At 38.1% G+C, this 18,702-nt stretch overlaps 1 protein-coding gene across 1 annotated transcript in view; it reads right to left on the minus strand.

Moving 5' to 3' along the window:
* The window catches only part of AGMO (alkylglycerol monooxygenase), a 188,475-nt gene that overhangs the window by 113,579 nt on the left and 56,194 nt on the right, over positions 1-18,702 (minus strand). Inside the window, exon 4 of the mRNA XM_086741669.1 lies at positions 719-822. Coding sequence (XP_086597795.1) covers positions 719-822 — 104 coding nt within the window. The remainder of the gene's footprint in view (positions 1-718; positions 823-18,702) is intronic.

Here is an 18,702-nt window from a genome sequence, read left to right on the forward strand (position 1 = left end):
TAAAATCTCAGTTGAAAAATAGAGGTAAAAGAGAACGTAAGAGTGTGACTAAGGATATAAGCAGTTATTCTGGGCCCAAAACTAAACACTGAATAGTGTGTTACATTTATGAATGTATTTGGAAATACAAATTTTTAAATCTGTAAATGAGTACTCGCCTTAATTTATATTGCATGTGTACTCAGCTCACCATTTAAAAGAAATCACATCTGAAATAACACTAGGTAAAGGTAATGGTATACTGCCCTTACTTACCTGAGTACTGACACATGACGTCAATAAGCAGAGACAAATAAATACATTTACATGTCCTAAGCAATCTTTACTAATGATTACTCTCCCTGCTCCTTTCAGTTATACAGACAGATTCTAGAGTAGTTATGCTATACTCTGAGTTTTTCCTGTACTTATGTATGAATGACGAAATGAAAAAAGTTGTCCCATTATACAAAAAAAGTTATGAAAATAAAAATGCAAGGATATAATTAGCCTTCTTACACTTCACTACTGTATCTCTTTTCAAGTTTGCTGTAAAAACACTAATGAAAGTATTTTTAAAACTTACATTTCTCAGCTTCTTCAGTTTCAACTTCTGTGCTTTCAGTGCCAAATATCTTAAATAATTTATGTTTTTCTTTGAAGAGAATTAAACTCTACATTTTCACTTTTACTAAATCTTGTTGACATTAATTTGTTTGTCAAATCTGGTGCAACTTACCCAGGAGGTGTATTTCTGCAGTACAGATTGTCTCAAGGCTGTGAATAAGTTGTAATCTTCAGAACTATGATGTACTTGGTGCGCTGCCCACAGTACATTAACCTCTGCAAAACACAATTTCTAATGAGGTATGTACTAGAGAACAAAGTAACATTTGTTTCCGAAGGCCTTTTTTCTTAAGCTAAAAGCAACTAATCCCCTAACTTACACCTTGCTATTTTACCATAGTATAGAAAGTAACAAAACCTAATGTTCAGAGCTGAGTTTGGGTAGGCTGGGTTAAATGCCAGTAAGTGGACATAAGTCAACGTAACTTTCATGCTGAGGAAGGTGAGGCAGTGGCAGGAACTCAAGTCATTGCGGGAAGAGCAGAAGGATCTGTGAGTTAACCAGCCAGAAAGCCTGAGCTGAGTCCTGAAAACATGGGTCAGTAAGAGCTCTGTCATGGGGTTCAGAGGGACAAGGACTGAGGATGCTTTCATGCCTGCATTTGTTTATTGAAGACTAGAAGGGGACACAAAATGTTGCAAAAATCTTATGCTCCAATTTAAACAACTTAACTGGTGTTTGCTGTTATACTTACAGTTTTCTGAAATACACACATTTTCAAGCCCACTTGTACAACAGACCACAAAACACAGCCATTGCCTGCCCACTAGTGACAAACAGAAAAACAAATGGTTTCTTGCTGGGAACTCTGGACCCAGCCAAAGGAGAGAAGTGGCTCTACTGCGTTACAGTTAAAAAAAAAGTTGCTGGAATAAGGGCAAAACCAGTGTCAGCCATGTCCTCTGAAGGCATGACACGTCTAACCTACTGGAGTGAAGAGTATTTCAAAATCCTGATTGTATTTCAAGGCATTTCCTCATTAAGTGCAGATCTGGGTGGCCTCTCTGCACTGTATATTGATATCTGGACAGTCTTAAGTGGGAGGTTAAGATAGAAATGTTCATGGCCACCAGATGCATAGCTACAAGGATGACCTTACATATAGCAAAATGAGAAAGTGGGTGGTTGATGCAGCCCAAATAATGCCTATTTAACATAAACCTAAATTTAAGGTCACACGTACTTCATGGGATGAAGTATACTTGAAGTCCCAGCTGATTACAGAAATTAAAAGTTAACTGGCTGTCCACCAGCTGCACATTCCCATTGCCACTGACTTGTTTCACCAGAGCAATTAGAGAAGTGTCTTTGGCAGAGAATCACATTCACAGAATGATCTTATAATGTGTATTAAAAGCCCTGAAATTATCTGGTTCCAAACTTACATCAAATACTTTAGGTCTGGTGATTAACATGTACTTGCAATGTAAAGTAATGCCAAAAAATCCTCTTAATGAATCTCAAGGTGTCTTCGCCATTTCAGAGGACTACACAGTCTTGTAACAGAAGGTAACAGTCTTGTATCCTAGAAACTGGGAATTTTAAATCTAGTTGACAGTTTGGTAATTTACATGACAATATAATTTTTGAATGTCCTTTAAGTCCTTGAAAATCCTCACAATTGCTGAATTAAAACTGTAATTTCAACTATCATAAAACACTTAACACTCAATCTGAGAATTCTTCCTTCTTTAAATACATTTGTTCCTGAAGGAACAAGGGTTCACTATATCAAGAATTAGTGATCTCCCTCTCAAAAAAAAAAACCCTAACAAAAAAAACAAACCCCAACAACATCTTAATGCATCTCTGACTACCGAGCTCACAAGGAGATGAATTATTCAGGTGAGCTTCAGTATTCAATAATAATTTGTATTTGAAATGTTTCCCAAGACCTCGACAGAAGCTAAATGAGTGAACAAAGCATCTGAAAAGGTGGAGGTTAAAGACCCGTCTCCTTAGTTGTTTTAAAAGCATTTACTTCCTATCACAAACTGTGTGTAACACAAGCCTCCACTCAATGAAGTACAGCTGTACAAACAGGGTACAGTAACTGGATCTTGCTTCTTTCCCTCAGTCATTTTTCAGCATTGTGAAAAGTTCAAGGAAGGGAATCCATGATGATTTTTACAGTCTACTTTCATTGTAGTTAAGGTCAAATGGTTTTCAAAATGAATTACTAAAAAGGCATTTTATTAGCATTCATTTTTCAGTTAAACTGCCTCTTACACTAACAAGAATATGGAATAAGGTAAGAGAACAGAGGTAAAATGTTAATCTTTCAGATGTGCGAGCCAGCTTAAACGATCTATCATTCAAAAATATACCACAGGAATATTAGGGACATAAACAAACAATTCTGCCACAAGTAATTTAAACTGCTGAAGCTATTTCTGACTTATTCTGTTACAGCTAAGTAAATTAAATCCTGCTCCTTAATCTTATTCTTGCTGACGTCAATGGCACAGACTATGTTAAATACCATGGCAAAACAGACAGAGTTGGTGATCGCAAATAATTTTTGTCTTAAAAACTTATCTGAAGAAACTGATCATCAATAACTTTTCATTTGAAGCAAAAGAATAACATCATGAATAAGTGTGAAATAGATCACCTCAAAACTCAGTCTGTAACCATTAGTACATTAAAAATATTATAAGCATAATGCCTAAAAGACATCTCACAAATGTTAAAAACAGATCAAGCACTCTTCAAGGAATACAGCTGACTGCTCACTCGCGACAGAAACCAAAATGTATGTGTCTATAGAAGAGTTGTGGTTTCACTTTTTCATTCATAATGATGATAACTTAACATAATATGAGAAAAGTTATTTGAATGAGGACAAAATTATAAAAGACTCTCTCACGTGCACTATCTCACGTGTATTATTGCATAATTACCAAAAAAGAAAGCAAGACTGAGATATGGCCAATTCCAACACAGTTTTTTTAAAAAGTTTATGTAAAAAAACAGGAAGCATTACTGCACTTTGTAGATCTCTCCAGTTCAAATTCTCTCATGAAGCTACAGGAAAAAAGTAGGTGACAGGACTAGAGAAGCCATCTAGACAATGCTCTAATAGAATTGTTGATGTTTTCCAAGTCAAATGCGATTGGTAAATACAATTGAAAAAAAATACATAACTGCAATACACATACGCCCAGACCCACTATTTTTGATTCAGGACAATTAATATGATAGAATCATAAGTCAATTCAGGATGGAGAAAACTACAGGAGGTCTCTAGTCCAACCTCCTGCTCACAGTGGGACCAGTTTTAAGTTCCTGATTATTTCACCCAGTTGGGTCCTGGAAAGCTTCTGCATCTTCTGGTATTATGAAGAACTATCTCTAACAGAAGATAAAGGTAGCATTTCCTTTTCATGTAGCTGTGAGAAAAGGTATACAAATTATAACCTAACACAGCAAGGGCCTCCTTTCCCAGTGTGGCATTCCCTAGGTTCCTGTTAATGGGTAGAGACTCAACGAGCTATTCACATCTGAGGAAGAACAGAACAACTACATCTCGCTACTGGAGTTAATTATTGTTTAATATATTATTATTACCATTGCACAGAATCAATGAATATTTTCTTCCATCAGCCAATATAAACTGTAAAAGAATCAACATGTAATCTCAAAAGAGAATGAATTGTGCCATGTAGATAGGTGAGGAAGGAAAGAAAATTGGTGCTACACAGGAATTGCTGCATGATGGATGGATTATCATCTGACCCTCAGTTTTCACTCTAGCTCTTCAAGTCTCCATGAAGTTATCTCAGAGCCAGACCCGCAGCTGCTAAAATCAGTGGGCTCCAAGTGGTTGAGATATTTGTATCCTAATATGAATTCTAAAGGAAAAGGAAGATTTGTCTTCTTTAGCATTAGTCCAATATACGAATTCTATTGACAGAAGAAGAAAGCAAGAGTCTGAGGAAAGAGTCTAGAGAAGAGGAGGCTTTGGGGAACTGAATAGTAGCCTTGCAGCACCAATGAAGCACTGGTTATCAAGAAGCGGAAGCCAAGCTTTTTGCAGCACTCCCACTTTATCTTCTTTTCTGTGTTTTCCAAAAGGAAGAAAGATTAATGATGTTATCATTTTTTTCCACTTCTTCCCTCTCTCCTCCTCCTACTTGATACAAAAAATATAACGTTTCACACACCATCACAACCATATTGGTATGGCAACCAATGATTCTAGTCAGCCCTAATTTTTTTCTATTTCAAATTCATCTTTTGGCACTAATCAGATCCCTTCCTCTGAGACTCAAAGACAGATCCAATGCCTGGGGTGTACTTCACTACTTCCGAAGTATTTCTATAATGATAGTAGAAACTAGTCATCATGCACATTAAGAGTTCTCTTTAAGAATACATAATGCGGAGGGTTCAAAATGAGACTTCATTTTTGTTCATTTCTGTAGCTTTCAGTGATTTCCACAGCTCAACACATTTTGATTAACACAGGAGAAAATATGTATGCCAAAAAACCCCTGTAGTCATTTCAAGGACTGATGTTAATGAAAGTAAACACTTTACACAATTCTTGAAACCAGTGAAATGGTAAAGATTTGATTAATCTTTACTTAATAAACAAGATTAGGCAGACCTTTTAATTAAAAGGGAGTAATTTCTTTGCACATAGCTTTATAAAACCTGGATATAAAGTGGGAGAAAAAAATACAGATTATTTAGAAATAGCTCCATAGCTCCATATGATGAGTCATGTAAAGTTTCCATTCTCTTTCAGTCAATGTTGACTGTAGCTAGGAAAACAGGTGAAAGTTTCCTCTCAGCATCTACTTAAATTTAAAGAGAACCTTCAGTTTGACTATGCTTGCTATCTCTTACAAGATTAGATACCTTCAGTACTCGGTGAGGAACTGAACTACAATTTACCTAGCTAGAAATGTAGAAGATAGCAAAATTACATTTACTGTGGCACAGATTACCACATTACGATGAAGTCCACTAAGGCAAGCATGTGGCAAGAAACCCCTTGCTCATGCCATGGTCCCTGCCGAGCCCAGCATGGAAACTGCTGCTTCCTTGAGCAGTTGTAACCTGCAGCACTGCAGAGGCAGGTACTCTGTGCTGTGTTTGCCTACAAGCAATAGCAATGGGATCACCTCACGGGTCTACTTCTCTCCAATCAAAATTAGCAGAAACCCTAGGACGACTGAGGAAAGAAAAATGGTCTGGAAGGTAAATCTTCCAGTCATTCCTTTTCAACCCTCCCTACAAAGATAAACCAGAGAAGAATACATAGTATTTAAATAATTTATTTACTAAACCATTAGCTTTTCTTATGCACAAAACAACTGTTTGATTATTTACTACCTTCCCGCCTTGTTCTAACTGATTTGTTCTGCTGATGCTTCTGAAATGCTTCAATAAATTTCTTCTCATGCAAGGCTTTTTCAGAGTCTCATTCCCTGCTGGATTCTACACGTGCACTGGATGAATAACCACTGAGACAGGGCACCACTTAAGTTTTGTTACTAGGAGGGACAATTACCAGATTTTTAAAATAAAGGTTGGCTAAAACACTGGATTTTGGGACCCAGAGTTGATGCCCTTATTAAAATTGGGAAGTCACCCTAGAATCCATTCCACTTCACATGAAAACAGAAATCTGCCCACACAGATTAGTCATCATCTCCACAACAGAAGTAAATATGATCCGTACATGACTCCCCTGATTAGTCTGTTGGGGTGTAGTCTCTCTTTTGTTACTCTTCTGATCCAACTTTGCTTTATGTTTTTTGGTTTAGTGTTGTTCAATAAGAGCTGCAAGATTATTTGCCAAAAGACTCTGCTTCCTTCTTATTAGAAATGTAACTCTTACAGGAACAAATTCTTTCCTCAGTTATGTTAGTGTAAGCATAGGGCTGTATGGGTTTAATGAGAACAGGATTAGATCCAAGGAATTTATCTGGAAGACTGTATCATATACCACACACAAAGTGTGTATACAGGGAAATGTACATGAGTTTGGTTTTTTTTTTTTTTCTAATAAGACACATTTTTCTTATATTGTGGCCTTGGCAACAGTGAGTGTCAGCAGTTTATATTCTCAGGATGATCACATATGTAAATCAAAAGACTAAATGTACGGAGATCTGAGTTCAAGTGGTGAATTAGACTTGATTCACTATATAGCTTCAAATAATTTTCTTAACTTAATTCTGCACATTTTTATTGAGAAGCACCTATCAGTGCATGCACCTGACACAGACCAGTTTCTCCGCACTTAGAAAGCAGATGTTCCACTGCTGTTTAGAATAACAGAAAAAACAGAATCAGCTAGCCTTTGCTCCCAGAATTTGTTTATCAGAAGCGGAACAACTCAGAAGCACCTCTTCAGCTCAGCACCATCTAGTCCTCTTTGGTCTTTTTGCAGTGGAGTATATTGCGGTACCCAGGTAATTCTAGGATAGGCAATCGTGCAGCATGACACACATTCAGTCACAAACAGAAAATAATGCTACCACGAGACACTTTGTAACCTACATAGTTGCAATCCAGTAGCTTAAATAGGAAATTTCACTAGATGGTCAGCATCTGATCCTTCCGTGATGCAAGATGTGCTTTTTCTGTGCTTTGTTCAGTATTATCTCTGTTTTTCAGCCTCCTTCTTAAGTTACTGTATGCGGTCAGAAAACTATTTAGTGAGTGGGCTAATGTATAATCAAGTAATACATGGTATATGCTCCCATGGCTTACAAGCCAAAAATTGGAGCAACCTTCTACAAAACCTGCCTCCAGAATCTGTCCACAAGCCAAAACCTCCTGCTTGATCTGCTGCCATACCAGTTGAAAACACAAAACTGCTCCCACACAAAAAATCCACAATAAGATCTGTAAAATTTAAGATGCAGAATGGTCTAGGGAAACGTGGGAAGAATCAAGACAAGCCAAAGTATTACATATGTTACCCAGAACAAACAACAGGCCAGATCATATCTCCTCTTAGCAAGAATCCGAGGGACTGCGAATTATACTTAGATACACTTCTGAATCTGTAAAATATTTAAGAGATCATGTGGCTACAAAAGCAGAGCTTGGCCAGGTCAAAAATAATGGTCTTCTCAATCCATACGTGCCCTATGTTACTTGGCATCCTCATAAGCATAGGATACCAATGGAAAGTTTAGAAAAAGCCACGATGTTCCCAAAGACTCAGGCTCTTCTAGTAGGAGTAGCTCCCTCGGAAGCTAAGCTGCATGGATCAAACTTCATGCAATGTAGCTATATCAATGTAAACAAGAGTAAGAGTCTTAGTTAATTGCATTAGGACAGTCCTAACCCACAGCTTGTGAGCTTTTCATACAGTTGCCGGGAATTGAACAGTCTCTTCCCACACATGCCATGGAAAACCACAAAGGAATCCAAATTTATTAGGTAAGGATTCAGAAATTAATTCACAGTGACTCAATCTCTGACTTCACTCACAGTTTTAATAAAAAAATGAAGGTGCATTCCTTCATGGGGAAAGATATTGAGAAGACAAATGATCCAAAGCAATTTTAGCATGCAAATGTTGGATTTGGACACTTCCACAAAGACAAACAGGAAAAATTCAAAAGATGAAGGAATACACAGAAGGAATGAAGTTTTAGTAATGTGTATATATGTAACCTCTGAAAACAGTGGAATATTTGGCAAGTCTTTCAGTACACAGCAGGTCTCACAAATTCTGCAACACCAACTTGCCTGACCAACCTTTTCTCAAACCCTCCTGAAGCCAATTGTTCAAGTTCTCTAGTTGCTTGGAGCAGCTCTACAGCTGGTGAAAGTTTAGTTTACCTGAGCTCTGGATCATGAGGAACCATGACTGCAGCTGCTGTTACACAATCACTTGTCTCTTTCATGGGTGTGTAAGGCTTGATTTGGGTAACCCGTTTTCCTGTTTTTCTGGCTTTCACACAAGATTCTTTAGCTTTAAGAGTTTGAAAACAGCTCTGATTTATACCAAAAATTAAACTGGTGCTGTGGCATTTTCAAGGATAATTAAATCATAGCACAAAATGCTGTTTGTGAACCCAGTCCTAAGCCCTGCCAAGCATCCTGTCAAGCGTTTCTCAGCCTAAGTCCACTATTTGGCCCAAGTTCTTTGATTATTCTTTCTTTAGCGATGGTTCCTACTGGTTCTAGCAAGGTTTATCAACCTTACACCCTCACAGCCTCTTGACTGAGTGACACAGTATATGTTAACTTCTGCAGCTCATTGATGTAGCAATTTCTCTAGCACTTAGCTCTTTCTGCACCTATTTTACTACAAAGAGGAGCATATGGGTCATTAATTGCACAACTATAAATCATCCTGTTGGTGAAGTTAAATTTATATATTAAAATAAAAGCCGGCAACAAATTTCTGTGTAAAGGAGAAGATCCTCAGCAGCTGGTGCAAAGTAACTTCCGTAGATCTACGCCACTTTATACAAGCTGCAAACCTGACTCAAGCTTCTCCAAATATGGCCGATGACAGAACTGGCAATCTTTAGTTCTGAGCGTTTGCCAACCTGTATAATACAACTTGGGGTCACTGAATACTGATGTCGAACTGTGGTATAAATGTGTGAAACACATTAACTGTGACCAAATTAGCACTCTGCTCCTTAGCTTGATGATAAAGAGAACTGAGACCAAATTTAAAAAAAAATTCTTTTTTTTTTTTTTAAAAAGGTACTACAGAGAACCTGGCTTGTTTTTTTTTTAACTTAAATTCTTTTCTTTTTTTTTTCCTTCCCCAAAAGCATCTCAGCCACTGAAATGTCAGCTTATGCAATTTGAGATCATACTCATCTTGGAGGATATTAGAAGAAAACTGCTGGAATGAAATGGGAAAAAAGAGAAAATAATTCTTCTTTTGTTTTTTGGGGGAGTGGGTGAGGGGTGAGATATCTTATTCTCCTGTATTCTGGACTGTCTCTACAAAAGATTGATGTCTGGTGTCACCGTTAGGAAGTGCAAACTGTTCAGCTTCATTGCAATCTATGTCCTCATCCTCTCGCTCTGCAGGATACCACATACTTTGGCAGGCAATATTCAGATGGGAAGCACTTTAATGGCAAGAATGGATGCCAGTGAAACCTTTTCCCACAATGTTCAAAACTCTGAATGTGCATATGTTAAAGCAACATAACGCTGCAGGATATTAGGAAGAAAACAATAACTGATACTAACTCAGCTGCATTAATCTTTCTTTTTGCCCCTCAGAACAATACATTCAAAGAATGCTGGGGAAATACACACACACACTAAAACAAGAAAAGAAAAAATAAAGGATGAACAGGAATGAATTAAAATCTTCCACCTCAAAGGCATAAACACACTTTTTCAAAGGAAATATCCAAGGCCCCTTCACATAACTTTTACCTTGTAGGTCAAATTCTTGCATTCATTTCTTTGGTTCTTCATTTTTGCAAGCCAGATACAGTAAGAATTAACACTAATAAGTCAGCGGACTTATTCTGGTGTAAAAGAGGAATCAGCTCTACATAGCTCTCTTTTGCAGTGTTTTAGATTATTTATTAAGTCAAGTTTCTGAATGACAGATATGTGGAAATACACACTAGATTTGCAAAGGAATCTATTGAAATTTCCTGAGACATCAGGAAAGTCTGGGGGCATCAAGACACACCACCCCTCTTAAATAAACTTCTAAAATATTCTAGAAAAAAACATTTGCATCCAACTTTCCATCTCTTTGTAGATTTGCAAACCATAGAAAAACCCAGACAGACACTCCAGGCAATGCACATAGTTTTGCACTCTCTATGGACCTGATCCAGAACTTACTGAATTCAGTTGAAAAATATCCATTAACTTCAACAGATTTTGAAACAAATTTGTTATATATTATACAATTCAAACCAAAGGACAGTTAACCCTTTGAAGTCAAGTTCAAGTATTTAGTGAGATTAGCCATTTATTCATACATTTGTTTTACAAGCATCAAATCATTTCTCTGAGAAATAAGAACCACTATAGTAACAGACACAATGTGCTTATTTAACAGTGACAGATCCATTGTATTTGGTAGTCATATTGCTTATTCATAGCATATGTGATGCATACAAAAAGAAACCTGCACTTCTACAGATCACATTTGGACCAGTTTGGACCAATTCCTCAGATCCATAGATCCTCTGTGTCCACCAAATAGTTACCTATTGCTGCATCTGTCATACAGCAGATTGGCTCTGGACACTATTAAGCATGCTGAAACTTTAATAGCCTTTTCCATTCATCACTAATAAGAACACGGAGGCCACATAGACAGATAGATTAGATAAAGAGACCAGAACACAGGCAATTGTCAAAGCATACAGCCTCAAGTTAAAGGTGAAAAAGAAAGAAGGTGTATAAAATTGTCTCTGTACCCTACCAAACTGGGTGGGTAGAGCCCACCCCTGTGTCAGCTAGGACTATCTAGAGGATGCCTCTAGCATCAGAATGCTATCTTCAAGGTTTTCTCTCCCACCACTCCCTGCCCTGCCCTTCTGCAGGCAACAAAGACTTGTGCCTAAATTAGGTCTACACAAGTAGGTCTTTTCATTGGAGACACCTCTGGATACAGGTACAAATAGTATGATCAAATACATTTAGTAAAAAAGGGGTTTAGGACCTTTACTTGAGTGTCCATTGCTACTAATGGCATCTCTTGAACTTTGACCATCAGTCAGAGGAGTTACTCTATATTCCATTTCCTCTTTCCCCAAAATATTAAGAAACAATTACTAGCTGAAGACTGTACACACAGCCATACACAGTGGAGTTTCAGGTGCAAAGTCTATTTCAATGCTTGCCATAAGTTTTGGTAGTCATGTTTGTGAGGTCAAAGCCCCCCCAGTACTGCCAACAAACACTGAAACAGATTACAGATCTGGGAACGCAAAATGAGGGTTGGCAACAGCAGCAGCTAAGAGATGAAGGCGAAGGTGTGTGGAAGCAGGAATATCAGCAGGCTCCAGTGATGCTAATTCAGATGGATTTGTCAAAGAACAACTATAGCAGGCGACCTGTAAAAGCACTCCTCCCACATGCTCACTGGTTTTCACAGCCACATGTCTCCTGACTGATGTTGCATTTTCTGACTTTAAAGGCCTACAGCTAGTGGCAGGATTAGTAGCAGAGCTAACAGAAAGGAAAGGATTTCAGAGACAGAAAATATCACGTATGGAAAAGAATGTGTTTTAACTGATTAATTATGACATTTTAATATATCCCACTGTAAATTAATTATTTTTTTTCCTTTACCTGTTTGCTCTAAGCTATAAAATAAGTTAAGATTGAAAGCTCAATGCAGGATGCATCTGTTGTACTTTGTACTTTCCAAACACACAAAAATAAGCATTAAAGCTATGAAGTGCAAGATACTAGACTGCAAACTTACCTCAGCCACTAAAACTGTATATAGGAAACAGATCTGCCTAAGAAAAATAGGCTCCTTTACTTTATAAAGTGTCATTATTATCTGGCAAGAGTACACTATTTTATTTTCAATATAAAAATAGAAGTTTTTTGCTGCTTTGAGATCTCTGGTTAAGATCCACTGCTAGACAAAAGAGCTGACCCAAAATGAGAGCATGCTCATGGCTTCTTTAGGCAGATTGTGCCAAACGCAACTCTCGTCTACCAAAAAAATTCCTCTTCCTTCACAGCAAATCTCCTTCCACATTTAGCAGGCGAGGAGAGGGAAACAGAGAATCTTTCTCTTTATCTGCAAAGTGTTGATTATTTTTATGGAAAACATACTTGTAAGTACAAAGTTTTACAGTGTGCTAAGACATACCAAACAGTAAGCATTTATGTGTAACTTCATAGGGTATTTTATATGCACGCCAGTACCCATTATCCCTATACTCAGCATGGGAGCTCTCAAAGCTTGAAAGTTAAATGGCTACCCCATAATCCTCCCAGAACTAACTTACATTCTTTGGTAGACGGCCCCAGTAATGGATGAAGTCTTTTTTTTTTCAGCTGCTCAGCCAAGAGACACTCAGCAGCAGCACAACTGTGCCAGTCCAGGCTGAGAATATCCTTTGCTAAAACCCCAGAGGAATTGCTAGGCGTTTACACTAGGGAATCAAGACTCAGATAATGAAAGCTGTACAATTTACTGCACCTAGCACCAGTATCAAAAAATCTAGGACAGTGGCTATAGCACAGGAACTTTATTTATTTCACCTCCAGGGAAGTAGAAGAGGAGAAAAGGAAAAAAAAAAAATGTTACGAGCACAAGTGAATCTAATTTAGATTTAGTTGCTGAAACATATCAGGACAGTAAATTCACATATGTTCATAAAAAACTTGAAGGATATCAAGGTTGACATTATTTTGTAGAAACTAATCAAACTAATGTTTAAGTGATCATTTAAATTGTTTTAATCTCATTTAGGTAACATTCTCAACTACTTAACCACAGCGATAAAGCAGCAGCATGTCTGATAAAGTAAATGGGAATTGAGAGGCATGGGCAGAACTGTAAATTTCTCTGTTACTTAGTTTATAGAATGAAAATGCTACTTCATAGGATTGTTGTTGTTTATTTTCCTCTGCCTACTAGTGAAAAGAACTGTAGTTTAAGAGTACTAAATACTCTCCCTATTAACAGAATCATAGAATGGTTTGGGTTGAAAGGGACCTTTAAAGGCCATTTAGTCCAACCCCCCTGCAAGGAGCAGGGACATCTCCAACCAGATCAGATTGCTCAGAACCCCGTCCAACCTGGCCTTGAATGTTTCCAGGGATGGGGCATCCACCACCTCTCTTGGCAACCTGTTCCAGTGTTCCACCACCCTCATTGTAGAACAATTTTTCCTTATATCTAGTCTAAATCTACCTTCTTTGAGTTTAAAACCATTATCCGTTGCCCTATCACAACGGGACCTGCTGAAGAGTTTCTCCCCATCTTTCTTATAAGCCCCTTTTAAGTATTGGAAAGCTGCTATAAGGTCTCCCTGAAGATTCCTCTTCTCCAGGCTGAACAGCCCCCACTCTCTTAGCCTGTCCTCATAGGAGAGGTGCTCTAGCCCTCTTATCATCTTTGTGGCCTCCTCTGGACTCACTCCAACAGATGCACGCCCTTCTTATGTTGGGGGCTCCAGAGCTGGATGCAATACTGCAGGTGGGGTCTCACAAGAGCTCAGGTGGGGTCTCACGAGTAGAGGGGGAGAATCACCTCCCTCAGTCTGCTGGCCATGTTTCTTTTTATGCAGCTGAGGATACAGTTGGCTTTCTGGGCTGCAAGTGCACATTGCTGGCTCATGCCCAGCTCTTCATGCACCAGTACCCCCAAATCCCTCTCGGCGGGGCTGCACTCAATCCCTTCATCTCCTTGTCTGTAACTGATACCAGGGGTTGACCTGATCCATGTGCAGGACCTTGCACTCGGCCTTGTTGAACCTCAGCAGGTTCACATGGGCCCAATTCTCAAGCTTGTCCAGGTTATACCCCTCCAAAATTACAAGAAAGATAGTACTGCCTTGAAAAAAAAATTGGAGAAAACAATAAAAAATGTCTTAGTAGAATGCCAGTACAGACTATAAATAGTACAGGTATCTGCTGTTAAATCTAAAAGCAAAATAAATATCTGTATTGTGTAATTGGTCAAGGCAATCATATCACCACATAGATGTTCAAATAATTCTAACACACTACTCTTCTAAGTATCCATGTATTTTCTCTGAGACTAGATTACAAACCCTTAGACCAAGAGCATTTCCTTCTGTTTCCTTCTGTGCTTTTGTTGAGCATCCAGAACCTACCAGCTCCAATCTCTTCTGAGACTTTGGGATCTCCTATGCCATAAGACCACATAAGGTCTGAATAATCAAAGTTACAAGGAAAGATTTATAAAGGTGTACAAGAGACAGATACATTTGTTTCTGGAATAGGATAGGACTGGTGAAGTAGAGCTCTGTGGAAAAGCAGGTGGTTGAGATTATAATGCACCAATCAAACAAACTCAGGCAAGCTGGACCAGATGGCCTTTTTTCTGTTACTAATATTACTTATGTTCCTATTCAGCTGTAAGAAGTTACAAATAGTTTACCTGTTCAGATTTTTCTGACTCAAATTACATAAGATCAATGCTCTCACTTCACCATCACATTAAAAGTTATCATGACACTGTCTGTAGTTGTATTTAATAATTTACAATGCTGCTTACACAGAGGAGAAACTGGTAGGTGTAACAAGAAGAAGTTTTGCCTTTTACAACACAAATTACGTAGTAAACCATATAAAAAGGGAAAGAAAAAAAAATCCAAAATCTTAATCTAGAGGATTAATTGCTACTAGATACAAACAAAATTTAAAGTTAAACCATATTTTCTGTATCAAAAGATGAAAATTTGAAGGAAAACTAATGGGCGTGACTAATCTGCAGTCACACAGATTGCACGACACATTAATCTACAACGGCACCAACCATGTCTAAATCTCTTCTTCATCTAACATGGGTCACAGTTCAGAGGCTATAAATTTAAATTCACAGGTGCGAGAAAAAAAATTAGCATTCTAAGCTCCCAATTTACATTAATTTATTTCAACACTAGACAAAAAATTTCACATATAAGATAAAGCTTATTTTAAAGTTCAAACTAATGTGAGAATGGCTTGTGCATGACAGCAGATCTAAATTACTTTTAGCAAAGCAAACTTATTATCAGTTGTGGGGTATCCTTTGATGCTGTAAGGATTCTAATAATCCTGTGAAAAAGTTATTAAAAGGAGTGACAGGCTTTACAGTATTACGACTAGACATAAGAACAATCCAATCAACAACTATCGTTACTTTCCAAAATAGCTCTCCCCACTGAAATTTCATACTATATATTGTAATATTTAAGACAGAGTATACTGTGCCTATCATAACCTTATGAAAGCTTAGAAATTATTCTGCATTTATGTCTATTTACATGTTAAATGCTGGATTAGAGTCTGAGTTTTGATTCAGCTCTTCAAGCATTCCAGGTGCAGGAGCATGAAGCCACGTGAAGAACTGCTAAATTCCAGTTCACATCTATTGGGAGCCTTAAAGGAAACTACAAAAATGTATAAACTATCAATACCTATTCTTAACATATGTTTATTAAAGCAGGCATAGAACATGGTACTTTCTTCAGCCACTAATATTCATAGTTATTGATTGCTGGTTCATTCTCTTGTAATTACTCCTGAGGAATGCTGAAGGGAGAGTGTGAAACTAAAAATATACTACAGCACCCAGTACAGATCATATTTCAGGAACAGCTTTAACAACATACTTCACACATTCTCTTGGTCTCGACTCTGCAGATATGCAAGCATTTTCATTGGCAGGTGGTACGGGTTTTTGTCTGGTTTGTTTACCATTTATAGTGCCAGTTCACAGCATATTTTCTTTAAACATACTGGGATGGCCTTTGTGTGAGTAACTGAACAACTGAAATGATTTAGTATTTATCCATGTATTGCATCAGTTAATCCCAGCCTCATTAATTCAGATAGGGCTTCATTCTGCAAGGTGCTGAGGCCTCAGCAGTGTGTAGGTAGTAGCAATGTAGTACAGTAGGCTGGGTCAGTCTTTTCTTGAGCTGCAGTGCTAGACCAAAGCAACAGGAGATAATAAAGGCTGTGAAACAATGGGACTCTCTAGAAACCATTAAAAAACTTAATCTTTAACTTAAACTCGAGAATAATTTCACCCCTTTGGTGTCCTATGGACAGTAGGAGCTTACATATAAATTACCAACCTCATGACCGAAGGACTATGCAGTTTATGACCTCATGCGCCATTAAATCTACAGGTGGGGTGGTTTTCTCGCAGCTTGAAGAGTGAACCGCAAATGACAAACATTTGCTTTAAATTCTCAGATAAATCAAGATTATCACCAATCATAAAGATCCAGAGGATTGTTCCTAGTCACTTTCAGAAACTTACTACATTAATTTTTTATTTCTGGGTAGAAAAATTTTGCTGATGGCACAGTACTAAAAAAAAATGTTTTTCTTTCTAACTTTTTGTGCTATGTCAAAATGTTGGAGGAACTCCTGAGAAGAAAAATTAACCTCCTGACTAATCTCCAGCCATACTAGAAAAAAAATCAATGAGATTATTATTGAGAAATATAGCTGCTCTGCTCTGAAATTTCTGGCTCCCCCCTCGCCCCGCCCTCCCCCCCCCCAATTATTTATCCTAAATCTATACAAGTTAATCCTTTCAGTGTGGCACCTAATGTTTTGATCTCTGGGTGTCAACCAGGTCTTTGGAATGGCCAAGCTACAGCTTCAGGGCCTGTGAGAGTAACTCATCAGCTCCAACTCATACATTGCTGCTGATTTTTGCAGATATGGCTTTGCCCTACCTCAACAGCATCCTCACGGGAAACTCTGGTTTAGAATTAGGCCAATTGCTATGACTCCAAGCAATGCTTATGACAGTCAGAGTATGGTCAAAAAACACCACCTTATACTCATGACCATCCTCTAGCGACTAGTAAAGCTCTTGACAAGGAACAAGAACAGTCCTCTGCCCCTCAGTTACTCACTCTATCAGTTCACATGTGAAGATCAATTTGATGCTTCAGCCCAGAAGATCAGTACAAAATTACTTAAAATATGGAAGAGAGGCAGGCTACAGACAACATATGAGGAGATTAGGTGTGATTTTGAGCTCTTAATAGGATGGCTCCTTTGAAGTTAAAGATATACAAATGTAAAATCAAGAAAATTGAGAAACAGGAACATAAGATTTTGAGTCCACAAATGTGCCATACTCTATGTACTTCTATATAAGTGTGTTGCTGTTTATTATCTAATGATACCCCCTCTGCAATACAGTCACCCACTGGTATCCAAGTAGAGGTGACTGACTATGAACACAGATCCTACTCATAGCCTATTTTACTAGGCCAGCTTTCAGCACAACTGAACTTCAAATCTTCAAAGGTGCATGTAGGGATGTGCCTGTGGCCACTACTTTGGATTAATGAATGAGCCCCAGAACACACTGCACATCTGATGAGATCTCCAGCTGCAACCTAGAATTACAATTTATCACAGACAAGATCTGCCGGGTTCTATTAGGAAATGGTTTTAGAAGTAGGGGAGTGAAGATGTCATAGGTCACAGCCAAGGGACGGCTGAGGAAGGCTGTTGCAATTAAGGCAGCCTTACACAACTGTCATGAAAAATTTTCCAGTCAAAATACAACATCTGTGCAACCAACTCTACCGTAGCAATTGTGAGGACAATGACCAAAAAACAAGGAAAATGATACTCATAAAAAGTACTTCCCACAAACAAGCAGAATTTTACAAGGCTTGACTGAGTGAAATGTTGAGATCATAAGACAGACGTTGCAAGAGGCGAGCAGAAGGGATAGGTCAAATCCTTTATAAATAAGCATCAGCTACATGTTTGCTATGTGTGGCCTCAGCACTGCTGAGGGAGCCCTGAAGGAAACCCTCCAAGAAAAGAGGCTAGAGGATGTAACTTAAGACTAAAGAAATCATTAATACTAAAACTCCAAGGAGACTTTGACAGTTACAATATTAAGAACTCATATTTTATAACTCCATAGATATAAATTATGTATTTTAACTATTTACTTACTAAGTCCAAAATGCCTTAATTTCTTTATAGCTGCAGAAAAGTAACAAATAAGTTGGTTAAGCAGTTAATGGAGAGAATCAATGCAATGCTAGGGACAAAGAATATTTTAAAAATGAAAAGTACTCTTAACAAATATTAAAATAGATCATGATAAATCTGAAAGAAAGGCTAAGGGAGCTGGGGTTCTTTGGCCTAGAGAAGAGGAGGCTGAGGAGAGACCTCATTGCTCTCTACAACTACCTGAAAGGAGGTTGTATGGAAGCGGGTGTTGGTCTCTCCTCCCAAGTGATAGGATGAGAGGAAAGAGACTCAAGTTGTTCCAGGGGAGGTTTCAATTGGATATTAGAAAAATTTATTTACTGAAAGAGTGGTCAAGCACTGGAACAGGCTGCCCAGGGAAGTGGTTGAGTCACCATTCCTGGAGGTACTTAAGACGTGTAGATGTGGTGCTTAGGAACATGGTTTAGTGGTGGACTTAGCAGTGT

Source organism: Chlamydotis macqueenii, chromosome 2, assembly GCF_036417535.1.
Source record: "Chlamydotis macqueenii isolate bChlMac1 chromosome 2, bChlMac1.mat, whole genome shotgun sequence".
Taxonomy (NCBI): domain Eukaryota; kingdom Metazoa; phylum Chordata; class Aves; order Otidiformes; family Otididae; genus Chlamydotis; species Chlamydotis macqueenii.